The sequence below is a fragment of the Thermobia domestica genome, chromosome 15 (genome assembly GCF_964235325.1).
Source record: "Thermobia domestica chromosome 15, izTheDome1.hap1.1, whole genome shotgun sequence".
NCBI lineage: Eukaryota > Metazoa > Arthropoda > Insecta > Zygentoma > Lepismatidae > Thermobia > Thermobia domestica.
In genome coordinates, this window is record NC_137468.1 from 81,660,035 (window position 1) to 81,686,653 (window position 26,619).

A 26,619-nucleotide genomic window follows, 5' to 3' on the forward strand; every position below is an offset into this window, starting at 1 on the left:
ATAATAGAAAAAAGCCATAAAATTCATAATTTTTTCATTTAACTTTCATCCCTTCATACCTCTCCATTTTCGTTAGGCATTTGTTATACCTGCGCGATTTTTTTTATATTCGTCTGAGGTACGAATACCCGCAGGGCTGTCGTCTACTGGTATTATTGTTTGTGTAAGCAAGTGTTTTGATTGACGAATGTTGACGTTTAGTAAAAATTGTTTATTTTGAAATGTTTGCATCGCTGATTGACAACGATTGTTTATTTCTAGAAGTTAGTGTACACTAAAGACAGATGTGTAGTCTAAAGATAGAAATACGACAGTAATGTGAATTTGTGTGTAGTAAGAACCTATTTTATAACTGAATAGTGCTTATATTTTGACGAAATTGGATGATATTGAAGTAATAATGCAGAAATACGAAAAGTTAGAAAAGATTGGTGAAGGTATGTTTAAAACATTGTGTGGGCTTAATTAATGTATTATAAATGCTTGGTGTATTAAAGGAAATTAAGTGTGCGTGTAGGCTCTTTCCTTGCCGGATGAAAAGTAATGCAAGAGATAAATGTTGAAATTGATAGGAAAGATAAGTTACTTTGATAACGTTGAGGTTACAGATCTCAACTGCTGTTGAAGATCGTATTATTTTTCATGTATAACTAAGAATATCGAAACTTATAATTCCTAAGACGATCATTCATAGAACTATGTTCCGTGCAGGTGTACTTTTGGCGCACCACATTTCAGAAGTTGTACAGGTAAAATTCAGTACTTTACATAAAAAGACATATTTATATATATTAAAAAGAAAAACAAATTTCTGCAAGCGATAGAATGAAATACAAAGTAATACAAATGTATTTTAAATTTAGAAGTGTAGGTTTAATAGTGTAAAATCCTTGCAAGTGCTTTACTACGTATAAAATAAGTGTGTGTATATGAAAGACGACTGTGTTAGAAACAATTTTACATCGGCGGTTTATTTCTGCATAGTGTGCAAAAGTTGTATCTTATACTTACAAGTGGATTACAAGGGTGCGCTAATAGTATTAAATCATGGCAAGTGGTGCTAAAACTTGTATCATTGCCGAAACCCACTCGTTTTCACTACCTTCGCATATACGTATACCCACCGTCACTGACGCGCTTGGTGTCTTCGGACTCCCCCTCTCTAACGCTCGGGCCCCTCAGCTTCGCCTTATCCCTGACCCGGTTAGGTAGCATTTGTGCTTTTTATTGGCCATCTAGCGCCGGTTTTGTGTTTTTTTGCACTGTAGTTTTTATGCATGCATCCGAATGTTGTATTTATTATCAAGTCGTGAAAGAATTGTAATTTTTAACAATTGCTTACGATGGCCCCCTTGAATTTTAACTATGCCGTGTGGGATATTTTTATGTCGCCCACTCAAATACATTTACGAAATAATAAAAAGAAAGTTAGAGCCTATGTTTAGCAGAAGGGGTTCAGCTCTTTTCTCTAAAAGTGTTACAATTTTGGTAATTTCTGTTCACATTCGGTTATTTTAGTTTAAATTATGTTAGTTTAGGCTAGCTTAGGTTAGTTTAATATAGTTTAGGTTAGGTTAGTTTATGTTAAATTAGTGTAGGAATCCCGCATAATTTTCCGAAAAATGATAGAATTTCGCTTATTTCTATAATATTAGGTAAGTTTAGGTTAGTTTATGTTAGGTTAGATTTGGTTACGTCTAAGCACTTGCATCATTCATTTCTTCTGTAAATTTTGTGTTTTTTACGTGCTTCTGGACCCCTTGAAGGACATACTCCAAATTAAGTGAAATAATTCTAATTTTTGAACAATTATTTCAAGTGTTGCGCCAAAAGTAAACCCTTCACGGTTGAAAAATTATAATTATTTCACTAGTTCCCTTGTTATTGTCTCCTAAATGATTTGCGCTGGATGACATAAAAATATCTCACTTGGCATTGATAGAATTCAAGCGGACCATTAGAAGTAGTTGTTGAAAACGTGCAGGTTTACTTTTGCGCACCACTTTTGTGAGAATTGTTCAAAAATTAGAATTTCTTCCGTAATTTTCTTCTTATTGCCTTGTTCCCTAAATGATTTACGCTGGGCGACATGAAAATATCTCACATGACATAGTTAAAATTCAAGGGGCCATCATAAGCAATTTTTGAAAAAGAACAATTCTTTTACGATTTGTGTATAAATACGGCGTCCGGATGTATGAATGAAACTTCAGTGCAAAAGGCACAAAAAACATGTGCTAAGTGGCCATTAAAAGGCATAAATGTTATTTAACTGACTCAGGGTTAGGGGGAAGATGGAGGGCACATACGTTAGCGAAGGGCTGTGTCTGAAGTGATCAAGCGCGTCAGCGAAGGTGGGTATATGCATGGGCGTGGGTAGTGAAAACTAGTGGGCTTTGGCAATGGTACAAGTTTCAATAGCACTTGTCATGGTTTCATACTAGTAGCATTCCGCTTGTGAACATAAAATACAACTTCCGTACATTTTGCAGAAACACATTGCCTGTGGAAGATAGTTTCTAATACAGTCATCTTTCATACGAAATCACTTATTTTATCCGTCGTAAAGAACTTGTAGTGATATACACTAGTAACCCTGTAAACATAAATTGCAGCTGTATTACTTTGTATTTAATCCTATCACCTGCAGAAGTATGTTCTTTATAAATATGACTTCATGCGAAGTATTGATTTTTACCTGTAAATCCTCCAACATGTGGTGTACAAAAATTGAACCAGCACGGTATGTCCATTGAGTGTCTCAACAGTTACTAACCAAACACAACCATTATTACCTGGTTGGCAGAGTTGGCAAAACCATGGTTTTTATTGAAAAAAAAAAGTTTTTTTTTTTTGTTTAAACCGTTTTTTTTTTCTTTGTTTAAATAATTTGCTGTATGTACTTATATTAGATATAAACAGAAATTAGTTTGTTTCACCTTGGTATTACTATGCAGCAACAAGGTTATGCTGGAAGGGAGTCCAAACTGCTTCTCGGCTCTCCGGCATGGTTATTTGAATTTTCCACAGCTCAAAATTACCCAGTGCGTTTATTTTATTTTTTTTCTGGGCAGGAAGAGTAAAACTCACAATAAAAGTTTTTGAAAAAATTCCAAAAATATACGTACATCAAAACTTGGATTGAAATAATAACCTTAATGTGATTTCAGTTGTGTTTGTCACTACACATTTAGTTTCAAAATCGATTAAAAATACATGTTTGTCATGTGACCACCAGAAAAGAATGCCATTGATAAGTAAAGTGTTTGGGAGTCATGTATATCAAATTTTGCTCACATTCTATCAAATTCGCTGTAGCGATGTTTATCTGTAGTCGACTGCATTTGTTTTTTGTACTACATACTCGCGTAACACAGTTGTTGGAAATTATTGGATGGAATAGAACTACGTACGTATGGGAATAGTTTTAGATCTAACAAAAGTCATTGACATAGTAAACCATTACTAGAGAACCTTCGTTGTTACGGTATTAGAGGCCTAGCAAATAAATGGTGGTGTGAGTCATACCTTAAAGATCGGTGACAAGTAACTGAAATGGCTAGAATAATTAACAGTCAAAATAAAAATGTTTATCGAGGAAGAAGTTATTGATCGTGGAGTACCGCAGGAATCAATACTGGGGTCACTTCTGTTTCTTCTTTGAATGATTTTCCGGAAACTATTAACAGCTCGTGTCTGCAGATGATACAAAGATAATAGTCAGTGGGAAAGATGAAAACGAATTAGCTTTAAATTGCCAACTGGCAATGAACTAACTTTCAAGTTGGATTTAGGATTTTAGATTTCTGGGCTTTTGGCATCTAAAGTCATTTAGCCCTACTTTCAAGTTGGATGAACGAAATTATGTTAATTATTAATACTAATAAAAAATTTGCGTTAAAATTTCACAATGTTAAAAGTAATAAAACAAATACAATGATTCAAATAGAAAATTAAGCAAATATGTAAAAACTGTTACCTTTTCCGGAGTAAAAGTATCTAATAAATTCAACTGGAAACTTCATATAAAACATATAAGAACTTAGTTAAGCGAACTATGTTATGCAGTTAAATGCGTAAGTGATGAAATTAATGTAAGAACAGCTAAGTTTACATATTAACTCAAATTTTCATTCTATAATAAAATGTGACTTGATGTTCTGAGAAAGTACACCTAAAAGTCTTATCGTCTTTAGATTACAGAAGAAACTGTTACGGATACTAGCAGAAGTAGGATGGAACTCCCATGCAGAAATAGTTGTAAAGAACTTGAAATAATAACTTTTCCTCGATGAACATTACCATATATGAAAATAATAATAATAATAGTGAATTTGTTGTCAACAAATACCTTCACAGTTACAACACAAGAAGTAAAGAACACATTCACTTGCATATACATACAACAAACATATATAAATCAGTTACTCATACATAATAAATCAGTTACTCATAAAAGTACACGATTATATAAATTGCTTCCATCGTGTATAAAACAAAATCAGGTCTCTGTAAACAGCTTCAGATTCAAACGTTGAAGAACATTGCTTTTACTCTGTTAAAAGAATATATTCAGAATAATTCGTATGCGGAACATTAAATGTATAAATGAGATATATTAGTAAGTTTTAGAGTAATTCATATGTAAAAGTTGCATATGCGTTTATGTATATCTTTTAAACTGACATGTCCTAGTTTCTGGTATGACGATGAACGGATGCAATAAATGAAGATATATAAAAGTATTTATGAAGTGAAGCTCCTCATTAGTGTCTGGCTGGTGAGGGCAATGGGATTGGTTACCGAAATCATTCCAGAAATATAGTCATAGGATTCTGTTCCTAGGGCACATAAAATGCGCGTGTTAGTTAAATAAGCTTATTTTCATTTTCCAGAATAAATGTGTTGTGACTGTTTTCATGCTAATATCTAAAAATCTATTGAATACTAAGAATTGTGATGTCAAAGTTTTAGAGTTATGTCTTTATGTGTATGTTTCAGGTACATATGGTACTGTCTTCAAAGCCAAGAATAGAGAATCACACGAAATTGTCGCCTTAAAAAGAGTTCGCTTAGACGACGATGATGAGGTAAGGCTCTTCTTTCGATTCGATTGCTAAGATCTTTGTCAAAATGGCTTCTGAGTTAGGTACATCTTGGCTTGTTTATTATTTGATCCTCGATTGCTAACGCCATTCCCTTTAAGTTATCGGAAACTGAGCATAAGTTTTCTGATTTGTTTCAAAAATATTGATAAAAAGAATATATGGACTTGTTCTGGCTTCTATACTATCTTCTCAGACAACCTAATATTTTATTTTTGTAATTCAATAACATATGAATAAATATAATAGAACTCTTTTATTATTTCCAAAGAATATTTTTGGATCTGATAATTTGATTACCAATGTACAGTAATCGTCATCAGACTGAACTTGGAAAATTAGAAAACATTTTGCAGGTGATGGATTTACTTTCTTTTAAATGTGAGTACAGAGTGATACGTTATCGTTATAGGACGATTACAGTCCAGGTAATTGAAATGTCACAACCGAGCGAAGTAGCTCAAGTGGTAAAGCATTGGCTTCGCATTCGGGAGGTCGTGGGGTCGATTCCCATTGCCAACCATCGTGATGGGTTTTCCCAGGTTTTCCTCAGTCCTACCAGGCAAATGTCGAGATGGTACCTACTAAACAGGCCCTAGCCGATACCTTCCCAAATCCTTTCCTTGTTATTGTTTTTAAATAAATAAAATATTGTTGAAAGAGTAGTTCTATATTTTTTTAAATACTTGATCCTACATTAAAAGAAGAAAATATTGTTTCTTTTGTAGGGCGTTCCATCATCAGCGTTAAGAGAAATTTGTTTATTGAAAGAGCTAAAACATAAAAACATAGTTCGTTTGTACGACGTTCTACATAGTGACAAAAAATTGACATTAGTCTTCGAACACTGCGATCAAGACTTGAAGAAGTACTTCGACAGCCTAAATGGAGAGATTGATCCAGATGTAGTTAAATCTTTTATGTAAGTGTAAATTTGTTTTTAGTGTGGTTTCTGTTATGCCTAAATGTGTGCATAATGTAGTCATGCGATCTTTATTGTGGATGAGATAAACGAAAATTCTGAATCATATATCCATTATTTGTCTAAAGTCTTTTTTTATCATTTTTTTTATTACTGTCTATATGAAAACATGCTACCTGCATAAGTAAGTAAAGAAGTTTAAAAGAAGTGCAGTATGTTTACGTTTTCTTGATTGTTATTCGGTGTGGATGCAATTTCCAGGTAGATTGAATAAAAATCAAAGCACTTAACGGGTTATAGAAATGGAATGGTATTCTTTAAAACATACTCTACAACCCTTGTACTTTGTACATATTGATTGCAGAAGTCACAGGAAATTTGTTTAAACATTTTGAAGAAAAGTCCTTAGTGCCTTTTTCCAAAGCATATTCAACTTTAAGAATGACCTAAAGGCAGCAGACAATAGGTTGAGACAATAAGTAAGATGTTTAAACTAAGTCTTCGGACAAAATATGAAAGACAAATATTTTAAGAAATTAAAAATGTGCATTGCATGTTCAATTACATTACATAAAGAAATTACTCATTTGCAAACAACGTCAAACATGTAGAAGATCTATGTAGAGCAAAGCGCGAAATTTCAAGTCTGAATCCATTAGCCAGATCAGAGAGTTTGATAGCCATTTTCTCTTCGCAATTCGAAGGCAAACAATAAAGGCTAAATGCTTATTACCATACTAAAATATTTGGTTTGCCAATTGGTGATCGGAAATTTCGCTCCCTATTGTAGAGATAATGTTAGGAAACGGGTTCACAAACATGTCTTGAATTCCAATCATTGTAACAGCCACAGCCTTAACTTCCTCTTAGTAACCTGTATTGACTGTTCCTGATGAAGTCCATGTGATTTCATTTTCTGTCGTAATTGCAAGCCCAGGTTCATATAGCCATGATATTGAAAAGGGATGTTAAACTGTAAATAAACAAAGCAGGATGCGACTTTAATGAGAATTTGTAGTTTTTTGTGAATTGGATAAAATTATTCATTCTCTGTTTGTACGTAACAGCTTATAGGTGCGAAATTACTCAATGTAGCTAATATTGTCTTTGTCTAGTTCAATCAAGAAGAAATAGAAATGTATTTGGTAATGCGAAATAAATAGGACAGGTTTTTGACCACCTTTTCTGAAAGGCACGGATTATTATAACTATCTCGACTCGAGATAGTTATAATCGAGCAGAGCCCCGTTCGAACACAGTTGTCTGTTTATCTTTCACCCTTTAACGTCGACGAGGCATAGAAGCACTTGTCCACACGTTCCTGTAGGCTTATCGACACACTATTACCTGAGTATAGTGTAAACTACTCTCTTTTGTATTACTTGAGCACCGAACCATGCTACTGAGCAAACATATGCACCATCTCACTGAAATTGTTCGTACGTCATATTTAGCCTTTAAAATTCTATGAGTTTGGACACATTCGTAATTAGTGCTCCAATTTTCACGAACAGCAGTGTACATTGTATTGATTGAGCTAACTTTCTTACCTATAAAGAAAATCAACTTCTGCTTTTAATATTTTTATTTGTAAGTTGTATTCTCCACAATGAAAATTTATTTATTTTTTTACAAAACTGTTAAAGATATCAAAATTTAAGCATAAACCTTATTTATTGATCAGCTCAAAATGCATGACCATTATAACTTTTGTGTTGTACATTTGTCTGAAACACAGAGAAAGGAATACCAGAAGTAGAGATGGAAAGAAGATGATAATTCGGAATGTAACCTCTGATTGAATGTAAATAAATAATAATTTTAAAAAACGCATAGATATATTTTTTAACTCGCTTTTCTCTATATCCCAACATAGTTGCCATGTAAATTTAAGCATTTTTCATAGCTTTGCACTAACTTACAAATCCCTTCTGCGTAACACTCGACCGCCTGTGAGTTAAACCAACTTATCACAGCATTTTGAATATCCTCGTTGTAATCAAACTAGTCCCATTTGAGTTGACTCAACAGGTCTAGCGTTCCCCGAGCACTGTGAGGGTGAGCGTTGTCATACAAGAACACAACCCTAGATATCAACAGAGCGCGACCTTTGTTTTGGATGGCTCTTCTCAATTTCTTCAGTGTTACAGTAGACTTTAAAATTGATGGTTGTGCCACGTTTGATGGGCTTATCACGTCTTGTTTCGAGAAGCGATATGAACCAATGCCGTTGGCTGTTGGTTTATCTCATTGCCAGTTACTATTCTGTTCATAAACTGCTTCCTTGAACCGGGAAAGAAAGTCTGAGGCAGATTCTATTTAATTGGTTTTGTAGATCTCCGTTAAAATTTTTGGTACCTACGGAGCACAAAACTTAGCCTAATTCTCTGCTGACTACCCCGTACAAAACAGTCCGAGAAACGTTCGGAAATAGTTTAGAAGGTTCCAAGATTGTGAATCGATGATTCTCACGAACTTTATCGTCAATTTTCTTGACGAAATCATCACTAAGTATAGAAAGTCTTCCACTCCTCTGTTGATCGTGAATGTTCTTCCTTCTTAGAAAGTCTGATACAATGGTGTACGAAACATTCATTCATAACTTCTAGACTGTATGCAGCACACAATTCAGAATAAAAGTCTGCATTTCATAGATTTTTTGCCCAAAAGAAATCTTATCATTTCTCGTACCTCGCTTTTAGCGTGATTTTCTATGACATCACACATTTTGTGATATAACATGCACACGCACGACAATACGATACTCTCACTAGCACAGCTGGAAGCTTATTGAACCACAGATTGTGCGATGTAATATCGGTGACGCTGCGCCCACTACTACTAGCGCTACATCACAATGGTAATTATTTTTCTAATTACTCTCGTATGTTATGCTTGACCCTCCATATGTCGTCAATAAGTCTCACACAGCCGTGAAGAGGCGACGTTGAAAGCAAAAGACTTTTTTTTTTTTTTTTTTTTTTTTTTAATTCTGCATTTCATTTTTTTAAAAAAATAGATATCTCCGTGACAATTATGTCGAATATATGTACTTTGCATTTATTTGTTTATTTTAATTTTTTCGAGAATGTAAAAGGCAGAAATACTCATTAAGAGTTAATTGATGAGTCTTTAATAGAAAGATAATCATATGGTTTGGAAAATAAATTATAATTTGAGTGAGGTAATAAATAAGAAAATTGAAAAGGAAGCTTTTCTAGAGAAATATGAACTTATATCCGAATTACGTTGTATTGTTTCAAAATGCAAAATTCTACTATATTATTTAATTCTATTTTTCGTACTTTCTTGATACAAAATAGCTGTTCCCTTTTATAGGTACCAATTGCTTAGAGGCCTAGCATTCTGCCACAGCCATAATGTATTACACCGGGATTTGAAGCCACAAAATCTTCTAATCAACAAGGTAAATTTCAGTGTTCACTAAATTTAGAGTACGTAATGATTCCTTGTTTTCAGGTTTTGCGTTAAGAAAAAGGAAATTATGTGACAGCATTATTATTCTGCAATTCCGAGTTGAGTCCAGTTTTTGCTGGATATTATGCTTTCAATAGTAGAAGAGTGAAGACAATCGGTCGAAAGGTTTTTCAGACCAGCCTTCTGAGTGAGGTTTTTCTAGGTTTTCCTCATTTACACTAGGAAAATACTGGGATGGTACCTGCCATACAGGTCTCAGGCCGCTCCTCCCCTTCCTCAGATAGTGTGTTCGCAAAGGGAGTCATTTCTTATCTGTGATGGGCTTAAGACCATGGATGCGATGCCGATAACGTCCTTATATATATATATATATATATATATATATATAAGATGGCTTATACATTCAAAGATAAAAATAAATGTTTGTATTGTCTGAAGGTATATAATAATTTATATAAGAGAAGACAGCACAGTAATGGCTTCAAAACGATATTTCAACGATGCTGACATCGAGGAAGAGTTATTAATTAGTGATTCTGATGTAAGTGATTTTGAAACAGATTTAGAATCAACATCCAAAGTTCTCAAAAAAACCTACACTTTTTACAGCGGTTCGCATCTGAAAATTACGCACTGAAGGGGTTAATGATACTAGCAGGACAACAGTATACAACATGATTAAGGTATATAGCTTAGAATTGTCTTTTAAAATGTCCGAATATGAAACATATAAACGGTTTCAGAACAGGAGAACCTCAGTTTTTGAAATTGCACGGAACACCCACATGGCTCTATCCCTTGTCAACAGGCCATATATCTAAGAAATCAATAGGCGACCCTCGGTTAGAAAGAGGAAAAGAAGTTGCGAAACGTTCTCTTCCCTCCAGACTTTTTATTTAATTTATCACAAAAGGTAATAACATTAAGTCTTTATTTCTCACTTGTTTTCCTTTCTTGTTTTCTCTTTTGGTGGTGGTGTGAGACAAGGCTCGTGTGTTTTGTAACGAACAGTATATCAATCGATAGATTATACCGAGTTAAACAAGATGGTAAATGCTGATGCGTAGATTTTGAGAAAATCTAGAAAGACGAATTTTTAATAACCTAGAATTATGTCATTTGTTGATGCTAATCTGATGTAGTTGATAGACAATAATGACGCACATACTATTTATAATTGTAGTTACATAAAATTTCAGTTTACAAATGTTTAGTTTGGCCTCTTCTAGCCACATAGCACATATCAAATCAGTAGTGGAACTCTATCTTGAACACTGATGGGAGTTGGGGAGTCAACAGATGGTTGGCGAAAGATGTTACTAGCGTTCGTCACTCTTGCACACACCGCCAACCAAACGAAACATTGGATATTTCCTCTTTCGAATACTTAGCCCATTTTAAGATATAACACTTCATAATCGGATAAGATTTTAGAGATATGATACTTTGATATCAGATTCCAAATATAGAATTTTGTATATGTTTTGTTTTTCAGAATGGTGAACTAAAATTAGCGGATTTTGGACTGGCTAGAGCGTTTGGTATCCCAGTAAAATGTTATTCTGCCGAAGTTGTAACTTTGTGGTATCGGCCGCCTGATGTTCTGTTTGGGGCTAAACTTTATACCACATCAATAGACATGTGGTCAGCAGGCTGTATATTTGCTGGTTAGTATATGTTCAGACTTATCTTCAGATATAACCTTTTTTAATGTGTGTGTTGGAACTTAGAAAGATTTTTATAAGGACACTATATATAGTACGACTTCAACCAACCTCACACAATCGGGATCATTTTCGTATGGTGGTAGACCTTCACCTATTATATAAACATGTAAAACATTATGTTATGCAGGAGTCTTGCCTCAACTTGGGGCTGAAGCATCTGGACTGCCACCAGTTAACTTAGCGACGCTGAATACTAATGATTCGACACTAATATCGGTCGTTTTCTGTATTTTTACATCGTTATATCGCCCCCCTCCCGTGTGCTAATGCGGACTAAAATAGCATCGAGAGTGTCAATTTATCTAAAACGGCCCCGAAAACTATGAATTCAACACTAATATCGGTCATTTTCAATTAGTTTTTTATGTTTACTCCCTCCCTCTCAGCAGTACTAATAGGGGTTGAATTTGAATGGCATCAGAAGTGTCACTGTTCATTTCAGCGATTCCGAAAGCTACGGATGCGACATTATTATCGAGTTACTGAAAGGTGGCCTTTGACAGATAGTTGCACATGTTGTAAACAAAACGAGAGGGAGGATTGTTCGCCAATCACAGCAGTATTCTTTCACGCTGTTGCTAGGCAATGAAGGTCATTGACCACGCTGTTGCCGGTAGTTGAGACTTGTTAAATGTCTTAAGTTTGTCGCCAGAACTGCTGTCTCTGTTGCGGAGCCTGTGGCAACAGCGCCTCCAATAATCCACGTGCTCTGCCCAACTGTCAGAATCCACCTTTCCTTGCGCACACAGTAATATCGGCCATTTTGATCATTCTTACATGTATCCCCTTCCCCTGAGGTATGCAAAGGGGTCTTACCCTCACTGGTGGGCTGAACTTGAACTTAAAGGACATCGACATTGACACCAATCAACTCATGGAGCCCGAAAACTATGGATTTAACACTAATATCGGTCATTTTCGATCATTTTTATGTATCTGCCGCTCCCACTTGGGTGTGCTTGGGGTCTTACCCCAACAGTACTCTTTTCCAGACTGCAAGTAATATGTGTACCAAGGTTGGTTAAAATTGCTCCAGGCGTTTCAGATTATGGTGGAATACACACACACACACACACACACGTAAATCCATATATATATATACATACATATATATAAAGACTAGCTGAAAATGCCTGTTCTTCGCACGGGGAGAAAAGGTATATGCGAAATATTTGAATCCCTATCCTTAGAACATTTATTTCAATGAAAGTGTAGTAATAAAAATACAGAAGGTACTTTACTTTTGGCATAAAAATTAAAACACCCTACCCCCTCAGAATAAGCATATTGATATGATGAAAAAGCCCTGTTTGAAGTGGGTACTGATTATTTTCCAAAAGTCATTTCAAACGGGCCAGATGTTTTTCCGACCCAGTAAACTATGAATTCAACACAAATCTCAAGTCATTTTTGACATTTTATTTTTTGCCTCCTCACCCCACATTCTGCAAATGGGATGAACTTGGACTTGAATGGCATTGTGAGCGTCACTATTCATTTCAGCGAGCGAGAAAACTATGGATTCGACACTAATATAGATCATTTTCAATTATTTTTACGTGTCACAATTCTACTTCCCCAGGGTGCTAATGGGGCTGAATTTGAACAACTGAAGTGTCATTCTTCATCTTAGCGACCCCGAAAACTATGGATTCGACAGTAATATCGGTCGTTGTCTTATCATTTTTATGTCTGCTTCTCCCGCTCCCCTAAGAGTGCTCAGGGGGTCTTCCCCCTCCCCTCGTAAATTGTACACAGCAAAAACAAAATGTCCAAAAGTAAACAAGTGCGAGTAGTATGAAATGGTACACAAGTTTATTACTTTTTCGGATGATCCTGTGTCTTTCAAATTGTGCAGGTAAACAAATCTCGAAGATTATTATATAAGCAATCAAGTACTATAAGAAGAATTGGTGCTGAAGAAGGTTCCGGAGAGAACTAACCTCATACACTGACCCGGAAAGTTTTTACAGGTTGCAAACGTGAATTCACCATTTATGTAAATTTCATGCTATTTATTATTCTTCGTTAATACTTTAATCCGGAAATGATCATCAGAACATCTTAGGAATACTTTCCATGATATCAGTAAAGTATTTCGAGCTATTGACAATAAAACACAATATATCGATGTCTTGCAAATAATGTGTGGTATCTGTTGGTTGGCAAATTGTTCTAGTGTTTGTTACCTAATACCATTCGGGTTTGACGTGATACTGTTGTTAACAGTTGGCAAACAAAGTTTTTACCTAAACCTTTTCATGAGCAGTGGCTTGAGTTCATCTGTATGGACTTTTATCCTTTGTTCCTACCTATGTGCTTGTATCAGCTTTACCCTGCTTCTTGTCCTCTACTGTCTCTGAGGGAGGACGCACATCATAAGCCGAAACTAGTAAGGTTTATTGTGAACTTCCAGAAGGTATCGAAGTGAATTTCATATCCTTATTTTTTTGCCTTCCTTGTGCTTCAGTGTCAGCATTTATTTGTGACATCAGTTTTACCTTTTTAACCGTTTCATGATTTTCTTTGTTCATTCTGTTGAAAATAATAACAACGAATTGAACTGACTAACAACACTAACTAACAATTAAGAAACCAAGCTAACACATGATTACAACTATTAACTTAGACTAACCATAATTAATATACATCTGCCATTTAAGAATTGCTGAAAATTTCAATGAGTCAGTCAATTAAAACATGATAAAAAAATGGTCAAAGGGAATAATTATTTATTTAGTATACAAAGTTAATTTGTAAAATGTTCGTATTTTAAATTTGTAAATAAATTCCAATCATTCACTGGTGCTGCAAGTCAATCATCAACATTACATAACGTCTTTACAAACGTGGAAGCTCAAAATACATACACATAAATTCCTGAAACACATGACATTATTTTAACTAGAATATAAATCTTGAAAGTCGAAGAATAAAGCTGCGTCTTACTTTAAAGAACAAACTAGGAAATAATACTGCAATAATTATAATAAGATGAAGACTAACAACAGGCCATTGATACAGAAAGAGAGGATTTGAGAACCAACAAGTGTGAAAATTGAGATTGTTAAGAATACCATTTTTCCATTGGCTTGTAACGATGTGTTAGAGTGTGTACGTCCGACTCAAAATTTGGCTGCCATATTCACATCAAATGACGCATCTGTTAGCTTGGCCATCTACTATTTTAGAATACTAATAGACCTCAGCAGCAGGTTGAAATGTTAGCTATATCTAATTTTTTTTATTTTCCGTTAATTGGAGTCCAACACACTTTTGTTATGTTATTAATTTTAGTAATTCAATTAGATCTAAGTGTGTGTGACAATTAGCGCACGGCCGCCAACAGTGGAGGACATGGGGGCACTTGCCTTACCCTCGTAAGCTGTTCAGTTCTTGAAATTACATGTCAAAACATACTAATTTCCTTATTCATATACTAAAGTACTTAATATATATATATATATATATATATATATATATATATATATATATATATATATATATATATATATATATTTCGAAACATATTAAAAATTTATTTTCTCTCTTGTATATAATTGTTTCGTTTAAATGTTAGGATGAGTCTATGAAAACAAAACTACATTCAATTATTGCTTTCGTTGTATAAGAAGTTAGATTTCCTAGCAACAGTTGTGTTATTGTATGTAGATACAATATTTCTGTGGAAACGTTATTCTGAGGTGGAAAATGGGTTTTATGATCTTCAATTTCACAGATACAGACCAATCTATGAACCTTTATGCCAAAGCCACCAGTATATGAAATATTTACTATACATACAACGGCAGTAACAGTTGCAACTTAAGAGTAATTCTTCAAGGGAACCAAAAAAGGATAGATACAAATATATCATTAACAGCAACAAAATAACGGAAAACTTATTTAAACTGCCGGTATACAGAGATGGTAATTGAAGTATGCACATTAAAATGGAAAAGTGATCGGATAGGGTCTACACAACTGCAAATTACTCTTTCTAAAAATATACATCAATTGTAAATATTTAATCTCATGCACAGAAACAAAGTATTTTATTACAAATTCGCAAATCATTATTTGAGTTCATAAACGACCTACGAAAAGAAGATCTCTTCTAATTCTTTGCCACTTGGCAAAGTTCCCAAACTAGCTGACACATTCCTCCGTTGAATGGCTATACTAATTCGTTGTATTAGAAATGCTCTTGCTCGGGTATCTCCCGATTTTAGCGATATGCGTTAGCCAACTTCATTGATGAAATTTAGCCCTTCTTGTCTCCATGAACCACTTGATTCAATTGCTATTGTAACAAACAAATAACAATTATATTAAATACTATATTTTATGTACTGTAGTTATTAGAGATATATGTTTAAATAATTGTTGTCTTATATGATATATTATGTGTACGCTTGCATTAAAGCATGTGTGTATTCGCGACTGTGCCGGTCTTTTGACCCTTTCTCTAGAATTGGTCTTTTGTCGCCCTTGAAAGAAAAAATCCTGCAGACGTCCCTCCATCAGCCTCGTATAATGAGAGGTTAAATATAAAATGTCTGAGCTACGCAGGATCATTTTTGTGAAATACTATGATTCCCATCTTGTAGTTAAAAAAGGTAGCTAAATCAATTAAAAAGATAAATAAGTACCCCCCCCCCCCCAAATCCCCTTTGCAACATGTTTTTAGTATTTTTTAGATATATGTTATGATTTTCTATACAGAAAATGCGATAATCGAGCATTAATTTGTGGATACTTCGTGACAAGCCAAAGCAGTAGATATTTTGGTGGATTCACGGTATTCACAAGTAGAGGATTAGTATTGTTTGTAGTCTCAAGGTTGTAACACTATAGTACATCTGCACCAATCTGGAAAGTACAACTTTTCAATGTCCCACAATTATGCCACTATAGTAAAGGAAACGGGAGTGTAACTTTAGTTACTGATAATAGCAAGGTATTTGTGTATGTATATTTTTTCTTTCTAGAAGAAATTGTTTAGTTTGAAATGTTTATAACATAACAAATGATGTCGTAAGATGTAAATAGAAATTTGCAAGAATACTTTAAGGAAGCGCCGCTGAGGAAGATCGAATTACCATTGAAAATTTCGGCAATTATTAAATAATAGACATATACTAAGATTTCTTAATTACTAAGTCTTTCACAATTCAGAAATGAAAGTAATTTTAGATTTTAGAGTTTGTAGGTACTTCTGTTTAGTATAGAACGTTCTATAGCTTCAGTGAAATGTTATTTGTTTTTCTTTGTTACAGAATTAGCAAATGCTGGACGGCCTTTGTTTCCAGGGTCAGACGTAGATGACCAGTTAAAAAGAATATTTAAGCTTCTGGGTACTCCTACAGAAGAAACTTGGCCAGGGTTAGCGTCGCTGCCTGACTACAAGCCCTTCCCTATTTATCATCCTAGTATGAGCTTCTCCCAAGTTGTGCCAAAATTGAATAGCAAAGGAAGGGATCTTTTACAGGTAGAATTTCTGTTACAGTTTTCATTTGTTGTAAAGTGAAATGGTATGACTATGATTATATATATTTAGCAAGAGGATGAGTAGATTGGATTCTCGAAACAAGGCGTACAATTCGCAGCATAATACCACATGCACATAAGAAATTAGAATAATAATTTCCTGCTACACCCTGTCGACGATATTTCTCTGTATTGTATACTTTTCAGAATATTATCTGAATGAATTCGACAGTCGATGATTCCAAACTATAAACCATTTTCAAGTGACATAATGTGACTTCATTATATTCTTTTCTAGATCATTATATATACTTCTTCCTGTACTTCCATAAAAGATTGAACCAATTGGATTATAAATAAGGATGCAATAAGCATAGATAAGGCATAGGCATGAAACATAAAACTGGACTTTATTTTCTTTTAAAGCCGTTTCTATGGTTTGAAATATATATATATACACAGAGTGTTTCAAAACAACACCGGCAACGTGTGGGAGGTGTTTGATGACACCGAAAAGTATGGACCAGCCTGGGTGCACAGATGCTTCCTTTCGGAGTTATAGGCTGCCGAAAATAAAATAAAAACTGAAGTTTGAAGGCCCATAGCTCCAAAACTATGGTACCCACCGTAGTCTAGTCAAAACTGCACTTAGGAATTAATATGTGGCGCTATTCAAAAATACATGTTTCATAATGCTGCGGTACTCACGCAACAATTTTTATAAAGGCAGTTTGGATACGGGCATATAATTTGAAGTAGTCACCAACTACCTCTACAAGAATTGTTGTGGAGGTACCGCAGGATTCTGAAACATGGATATTTGTATAGGGCAGATGCTTGTTCCTAAATAAAGTCTTGATCCGACTACGATAGGTCCCGTAATATTGGAGCTATGGACCTTTAAAGTTCATTTTTTCATGTTTTCGGCAGCCTGTAGCTCCGAAAGGAAGCATTTGCCCACCAGATTAATCTATATTTTTTGTTTTATCTTGGTCGGTGTTGTTTTGAAACAACTTATATATAAAATCCTAATCATTTCAATACCACATACGATGCTGATATCCTCGTCACAGTAGACTTCCCCTTTGAATATTAAACCGAGCGGATTTTTACATGTTACTTATTCAAATCTTCATCACAGATATTATATATTTTCATCCTTGTACATAAATAAGTATAAAATATAAATGTTTTAACGTATGTGGACACAGTTTACAGTACTGGTTCTTTTGTTGTTCAATATGATACATAATGTTGAACTAAATTAAAACCTACTTTTGCACGGAAAATAAAAACAAAAAATAATATTTACTTATTTGAAAATTTCTGTGGGGTAACCACTTTCTTTTTTCAGAAAAATTAGTTGTTATGTACTTTTATTATTGACTACGTATACTTTATTTGATGATAAGCAAAAGGAAAAGAAATTATTGTGGAAACCATTTAAGGTAGGGAAGGGTATATAAACTTAAAGGGTTATTCAAAAAGCGCGCCGGTTTTGTTACATCAAATTATAAACTTTATTTTTTCAAAGCACACGATCAACATTCGTAAACATGTTCCGATTTCAGGTATGGTGAATGACGGCCGGGCATATGACCTCATCTACTACGCTGGCATGCAACAACTTGGTTCGTGAAATTCACTATGACTGCCTTACTAACAGTCACACTGTCACGAACCACCGCAGTGTTTTACTCAGAACGACCACTACGACGACGCGCAGGACTTTTAATGTTCACTGTTGAACCTGTTTCAGTGAACTTTTTTATAAGTGCGAACTGTTGATTCATTCGGTGCCTCATTTCGCCGTAAAACCGTGCGAAGTTGCTTGACGGTTGTTGCATAACTTTATCTGTTCTGATAAAAAGTTTTCACAATTAGCACGTCGCGCTATAGTAAACTGCTCCATGGCTAGACACAGACTGAAGAAATGCGAGAAATTCAGATTAAGGCGACAATCTGAATTGTGTGGGTAGAGCAACAATACAAAACAATGTCTGCAACCGAGAAACAAAAATCTGCCAGACGATCGAAAACCGGTGCGCTTTTTGAATAACCGTATACAAATATTTACCGGTAAGTTTGTATCATTCTTTCCCATTTGTAGCAGTTTCATGTTATATTTTCCTTTTGCATGCATTTTCTGTTTTGTTGTAACCCATAACAGGACATTGCCCCAGTTACAATATGCTTACATAACATGTAGCTATACTTGGAGATATTTAGCATACTCAAAACGAAGAAATGTGCATAGTGTTGGCATTAGTGTATAAAACAGTCGCTTTACAGAAAAAAATACAGTAGTAAAGTAGGACAAGAAAATCACAAATAATTTGTCTAATATTTACTAATGATAATATGCCTAATCTTTGCTTCACAGAATTCAAATATAATTGATATGGTCATGAACAATCAACTTTCGTATTGCCCTTAGACATATTATTGAAGCTCCGACAAGTTCAAGTCAGAGGAAAATTTGCATGCATATAAGTTTTTTATTTTACATTTTAAAACTGCATTCAAGTCCTTAAACAGGTTTTGTTGGCATTATGCTCCGTGTTCCCGTTGACTTAATTGTTTGAACCATATTCTTTTCAAAATCATATATTTATTACTGTTGGAATTCTTTACACATTCAGCGAATGATAAATGTTTTAATGTTTTATATTCAGATATGAAGAATACTTAAATGAATCACAGAACTAGATAACCCTTATATTTTGAAGGATTTTTTAATATGCTGCTGTTTTTCGTGAATATATGCAGGTGATAATGTTTCCATTCCTCCCTTTTTCAGAGGTTGCTTGTGTGCAATCCAGCTTTAAGAATGGCTGCAGAAGATGCGATGGGACATGCGTATTTCAGTGATTTGAGTCCTGCTATTAAGAACGACCGGTGCCAGTAAATTTTCTCGAATAGACTATACAGTGTTCATTATCCATCCATTTTTATAGCATTATTGAGGCATTCTACTTACTGTAAATATTGGCAGTTGAGTGTTCCTTGCCTTGTGATATTTGTATTTTATAAGTACATTTATCGATTTTGTCTAGTCAAATCATTTCTTTCCCGAAATGTCATATAATGACATTACCAGTAAAGAAATAACAAAGGGGAGATTGTATATTGTAGCTACAATGTAAGTGAGGTAATTTTAAAGGATTAATTCTTACACACATGTAGAAAGAAGACTGCAAGAAACATTCCGTGTATCAACTACTCCCGACTGTAAAAGCTAATCACTTTTGTCGTAAAATAAAATACATATTTAATATCTTTACGTGCTCAAGACTTTCACATTATCTTATTCTATTCCCTAAAGTTTTGTAATGAAGCCAGAAGTTTTTTTCTGAAATCCTGAGGTCAAAAATAAGATATAATAAGTTTCTTTTTGTTTGTTTGTTATGTTTAATTTTTATTGTTTTGTCAAAATAATATGGTTATTAGGTAAATAACAATAGAAACAGTTCTAATTTAAGTAGCAATGTACGAGGGGGAGTCCGAAAATAAGTTTCCCCAGGCGACTGTGGACAGAGGTAGGGATGCAAGACCAAAAGTAGTATGTAACATTAAAAGTCACAGGGCTCATAGCGAGTCACTTTTTTTTTTTTTTTTTTTTTTTTTTTTTTTTACTAAAAGTTACTTTTTTTTAGGTTGGTCACTAAAAGTTATTTTTTGGGGAGGGAGATAAAGTGACTTTTTCGTGTGATTTATGTTTTCTAAGAAAAATATGAAAATAAATGAAAAAAAGGCAGAAACTTGTTACTCATTACTCTTCTGAAAGCTTCAATACTTGCTGCCACATGTGAAACAGTCAGCTTGATTCTCACTTCAGTTTTTTATTCTTTCTAAAGCACAGTGGATGGTTGGTGGACGCTTAAGCTCTCAAGGTGGGGTTGAGAACCCTTCTGTGTCTAGTCTTCTATCATAATAGTCTTTTAGTTTTCTCTCGTAATAGTTAACGCTCCGCTCAACGTTGTGTGTGTATGTTTGTGTGATTTATCATGTTCGTGTTGTGTTATGCTTCTTGTATGTTCTTCTTAAGAGTATGTGATGAATTTGAATATTTCATGACTTTGAGAACTCTTAATGCTAAGTTAAATGTGTCTGGGATGAAGAAATTCGGAAACAGGCTAGAAGTGGTTCCACTTACTCAGAAACTGCTTCTACCGTAACTACAAAGCATACTTAGAAAACCTAAGAAAGGAGGAAACTCAAAAAAGAAGTAAAGAAGAAAAGATGAAACAAAACAATAAAGAGAGAGGTGATTGAGAAATTGACAAAGGAAAAAAGGGACATGATGAGATTTTGGTCACTTTTTGGTCACTTTTCAACTATTTTCAAGAGGCCAGACCATTATGAGCACTGAAATCAGATGTACCTTTATTTTCTCACATATGTACCACTTACATTGAGACATTTGTTATACCGGTCTATAAGCTTCCAAAACTCTTCCAGGAAAAATTCATGACTCTGCATACGAAAGAAGCGTCGAACAGCTTCTGTGGCTTCAGTATTTCTTCCAAAGCGCCTGTCGCCAAGAGTCTTCTTCAAAGCCGGAAACAGATGGAAATCACTGGGTGCGCTTCCAACGGCTGTCTTGTTTCCCCCATTGCTGTTCGCTTTCCTGGGGAAAATGAGAGGGAAAATTTATTTTCAGACTCTCCTTCGTATATTACATTATCTTTTTTCCAAATGGTCTTCATACCTGTATTTCTTTACATGCAGTGTTCTAGTAATAGATTACGATTGTGACATATACGAGGAAGGCTCGTCGTAAAATCTTTAATTCAACAGTAGAAAGGTATCATGCTCTATTATCTACCTTAATGTAGTTTCTATTTCTTTGTGTCAGATTTTCCAACTGTCATAATTGGGCTCGTTTCCATAGAAAGTTAGAAAATATAATGGAACAGGGAAGTGAAAACTATATTCACTCAAAAATCAAAATTCATGGAATTAGGTTTGGATGCTTATCGTTGACTTGTGTGCCATCATTGAGTGTGAATGCTCTGTGTGAATGTGAATCACATTAACCTTATCATCTTTACATAAGGATTATTATTTTCTTTAATACTGTCTATTAAGTTTAGTTTTTCTTTTATCACATTTCCCATCACATCCTCAAGATACTATTTTTTTGTTTTTCTGTCTTAACCAGTTTTGTTTCATTTTTGAATATACACACCACTCTACATACATAAACTACAACTCTACTATTCACTTATACTGTAAAAATGTCACGAAAACTAAACAGGCGAAACACAATTTTTAGCTTATCTATCAAACCATCACCTCACAGAATATAACCCGTATAGTTTACCGCTTGATAACTTTGTGATCACAACCTGATCATTATGACTAAAGATTATACTATCTGTCTGTAGGCCTATACGTAATATACATTAATAAGTAAATTTAAAATTGATGCATCTTGTACTTTTCAATGAAACCAATGATAATACACTTTCAATTCTTGTCAAGGTTGCCTTCACTCAAGTTTAATTCGGATTTCTTTGTTCTTAAATAAATAAGATTCAAACACATTGTAATGAAGTTTTTTCAATGTTTTTAACCTTCTTAATACTATTGTTGGACATCCCTAGATGTTTGGAAAGATCTGAAATCACATAATCCTGATCATTTTTGTGTCTTACTTATTCCTTGATGTTCCTCTTGGTGATGATGATGATGGCGTCAATGTTCCTCTTGGTCGTATCAGTGTAAATTTACATATTGATATATAACTTCATGTACTCCCGCATATAACAGTATTTTTAACAAAATATTTTTTTAATGTTCATAAAATGTTCCTCTATCTGCTTTGAGATATACAATTGCCTGTAAACCGTATTTCTTAGCAAACTTATACAAATTAAATCCTCCAATATTACTTCCCCTCCTCGTGCTTCTTCCAATACTTCATTAATTACGTTGGAAGCAGCTATTTTTTACCATTCTCCATAACCACATTTCAGAATCCTCTAACCGGTTTTTCATCCAGCTCACAGTGCCTATACCTCCGCGCAGTAGAGCGATACTCCCCGCGAAACATTCGGTGCATTTCTCGTAACTGACTGTTAAGGGACTCACAAAATACGTTTCTACCATTAAATTCAGGGTGTCTACTAATCGGGAAAACATGGAAAGTTCAGGGAATTTTCTGTATATTCTGGAAATTTTTGAAAAGTTAAGTTTATTTCATTTCTTTTACATTTTATATGCATAATGTTTGGAAAACAACTTTTTGCTACAGCAGAAGTCATCATACAATGAAGAATTTCTGAAAGAAGTTGGCAACACTTGCGTCTGGAGATCGTGGTTTCTCATCTCCACGTTAAAAAATGATTCTCATCTCCAGGAGTGTAGTCAGGCTATTGCAATCGGTGACCACCATCGAGTTCTAAATAACACTTATTTTGATCTTGTTGATTTTAATATAGCGATAAGTTAGAGCCTACCTATGTATGGTTAATGCTAATTTATTTGTAATGCGTACTTGCATTAGTGAGATTTAAAACTTCAATTTTTGATTTTTCCATGTTCCATTTTCAGTGCAGTTTGGCGTTCTGCGTGTCTTTTGTGATGTTTGTTATTATTTTGCTGGTAATTTCTGTGAATACATTTGGTATGATTGTAACTTTTTAATAAGATCGTTTTTCTAGCAAGTGCTCATGGGGGAGATCCTACGAACTAGAATTGAAACGCTAGTCCAGTCAATGGAACCACCCGGGGCCTCACGATTTAAAACGGTCAAACAAAAGCCAGCAAATGTGAAGGGCATGATGATAATGTTCTATGATCAAGAATACATTATCCTCTTACATCAAGTGACAACAAGAGTTACCGTAAATGCTGCGTACTATGCCTCATATCTGAGTAACCATTTGCGGCCAGGATTGCGACACAAAAGACCACATATCCTGCAGTCTGGTCCAAATATGCTTCACGAAAATACCAGATATCATATTGCCCATGCAGTACAGACTCTTACGACGATAGAATTGGGAGGTACTGGAGCATTCGCACGCCATATTCCCGGGTATGAGCTCTTGTAGTTTTTATTTGTTCCCCAAAATCAAAGAACCACTTCTGGGATAATATTTCCGTGATATTTCCAGCATTGTTCGTGCCTTAGGGCACTCTCTCAGAACCCTCTCATAGACGGGAGCTGAGTTGTGTCCAACGTCTGCCAGATAACTGGAAATGTGTTTGTCACCAGGTAGGCGAGAATAATATCTAGGTAATGTAATCATGTTCACAAAAGTAATACATTTCATTTTCATTTACCAGATATGTTGCTACTTCAATTTAAATTACCTTTGTCAATATATATTTCCTTTACTACATCGCGATCCTCCTCATTAGTTACGGTTGAAAGTAGTCAAGGATAAGTGAGCAAAAGAAGGTAAATTCCCGAAATTTTCGTAAAAATTCGGAAATAATTTTCTTGGATAAGTTGCACTTAGATGATTTGATTTTGATGGAATATGATATATATTTTTTTAGGCTTTCCACTCATCCCACTTACTCCTCGGCATTACAGTCCATGTAGGACTCGGGCCTTCTCAACTACAAGTCTCCATTCTTCTCTTCCCATGGCCTTGGTTCCCAAATGTCGTATTCCCATTTCTCTCAAGTCTTGTAACCATCTCAGCCTAGGTCTTCCGGCTAATCGTCTTCCCTCTGGCCTTCCAATTAGCATCCTTTTCGGTAGTCGGTCCTCGCCCATACGTTGAACATGGCTTACTCACTTTATTCTTTCGTTGTTTAATGTGTGCTATTATGTCTAAACCTCTATATATTTGGTACAGTTCTTCATTTGTTGTTATCTTCCACAATTCCTCTATCTTTTTTAGTCCGTAGATTTTTCCTTTCCCATCGCAGTAATGTTTCGTTTCCTTTAGTTAGGGTCCATGCCTCACTAGCATATGTTACGATTGGCCTTAGGATTGTTTAATATATGGTTTCCTTTACCTGTCTTGATATTCTTATGGAATTGATAATTTTCTGTAACGCGTACAAGAATCTATTTCCTGTTGCTACTCTTGATTTAATATCAGTTGTTACGTCATTTACTTCCGTCACTATTGTACCAAGATATTTAAACTGATCCGTATGTTCGAATGTATAATTCAACATAGTTTTGTTCTTTAGTTCTCTTGCACTTCTCCTCATTGTTACATATACTTTGTTTTCCCCTTGTTTATGCGTAGACCGAGGTTTTCGCTTCCCTTTCAAACTCTTCAAACGCTCCTCTTAGGACTGGGTCTGTTCGTGCTAATATTATTACGTCGTCTGTACACGCCATATGCTGTACTGGCGTATTATTTATGCATCCTCCTGGGTTTGTTTCGATTGCTCTTGCCGCTTGTTTTAGTGTAATGTTAAAGAGCTGTGGAGATAAGGCACTCATCCCTCCGCTTGAGGTTAAAGTCTCTCACAAATGCCATTGTGAATCCTCCCCATTCTTCCTCAATTAAAAAAAAAAAAAAAAAAAAAAAAAAAAAGTTACACTATAATTTTCGTAAAAATATATGTCTGATTTTGAAGGAATATTCCACAATAACTTTTGTGAAATAATATTCGGTTTTGGTACAGTACGTTGTATATGTTCCATGAGGCTTTCTCACAATTCCTCCTGTTTGGGGTTGAAATTAAGTCAATAATGAGTGAATGAATGAAACATCTCCCTCATGTATGCAGTATGCTTTGATTCAAATAAAAATAATGTTTGAGTAAAGCAAACGCTTATTATTATTAATCTGTGTTACAGTTTCGGCGATGTCATTTACCTTCATCAGACAAAATGAACAGCATTCAGATATCAGGGCTCATAGTGAGCTGGTTTCTTATAAATAGTTGAAAAGTGACCAAAAGCACACGAAAAGTGACCAAAGTCATCATGTCCCTTTTTTCCTTTCTCAATTTCTCCATCACCTCTCTCTTTGTTGCTTTGTTTCCTCTTTACTTCTTTTTGAGCTTCCTCCTTTCTTAGGTTTTCTAAGTATGCTTTGTAGTTACGGTAAGCAGACTTAGCAGATGTAAGAAGTTTCTGAATAAGAACCAGTTCTGGCCTATTCCCGAATTTCATCCCAGACATTATATTTAACTTTTGCATTGAGAGTTCTCAAAGCCATGAAATATTCAAATTCATCACCTATTCTTAAAGAAGAACATACAAGAAGCATAACACAAGACGAACATGAACCACGCAAACACACACATAACGTTAAGCGGAGCGTTAACTATTACGAGAAAAAACTAAAAGACTATTATAATACAAGGAAGAATAGATACAGAAGGGTTCTCAACCCCACCTTGAGGGCTTAAGCATCCACCAGCCATTCACTGTGCTTTAGAAAGAATAAAACTGACTATTTCACATATGGCAGCAAGTACTGAAGCTTTGAGAAGAGTAATGAGTAACAAGTTTCTGCCTTCTTCCATTTATTTTTATAATATTTTTCTTAGAAAACTGCCAATGCAAAACAAATTACACGAAAAAGTCACTTTACCTCCCCAAAAAGTAACTTTTAGTGACAAATTAAAAAAAAAAAAAAACTTTTAGTGACCAACTTGAAAAAAAGTAACTTTTAGTTAAAAAAAAAGTGACTCGCTATGAGCCCTGAGATAATAGTTCACTGTGAGTGGCGCAGAATTACTATAGAATGAATGATAGTACGAAGACGTTTACAGTGCTGTAAGGACTATGGTGAGAGAGTCGATGTCAGAAAACAAAAATAAGAAGGAAAAATGGAGACCGGTGTGGATATTTTCGTATTCGTTGATTTCCATTTGCTGGCCTTCCTTTTGAGGCTAAAAGATGCTGGGACATTCAACTGAAGATGTTATTCCTTTCTTTCTTTCTCTTTCCCCATTTGTCCTCCTTGGTGTGGTGACTAGTGATGGCGTGCATTAGGTCCCAGGTGGA

At 34.8% G+C, this 26,619-nt stretch overlaps 1 protein-coding gene across 1 annotated transcript; it reads left to right on the forward strand.

Moving 5' to 3' along the window:
- The first annotated feature begins 57 nt into the window (after positions 1-57).
- On the forward strand, positions 58-20,295 carry Cdk5 (Cyclin-dependent kinase 5). Its single transcript, XM_081739898.1, has 7 exons — positions 58-437; positions 5,002-5,090; positions 5,834-6,027; positions 9,367-9,454; positions 10,961-11,132; positions 16,472-16,683; positions 19,483-20,295. Exons 1-7 carry the CDS (start codon positions 401-403, stop codon positions 19,588-19,590), a joined length of 900 nt encoding a protein of 299 aa, XP_081596024.1. The 5' UTR covers positions 58-400; the 3' UTR covers positions 19,591-20,295.
- Positions 20,296-26,619: the final 6,324 nt, after the last annotated feature.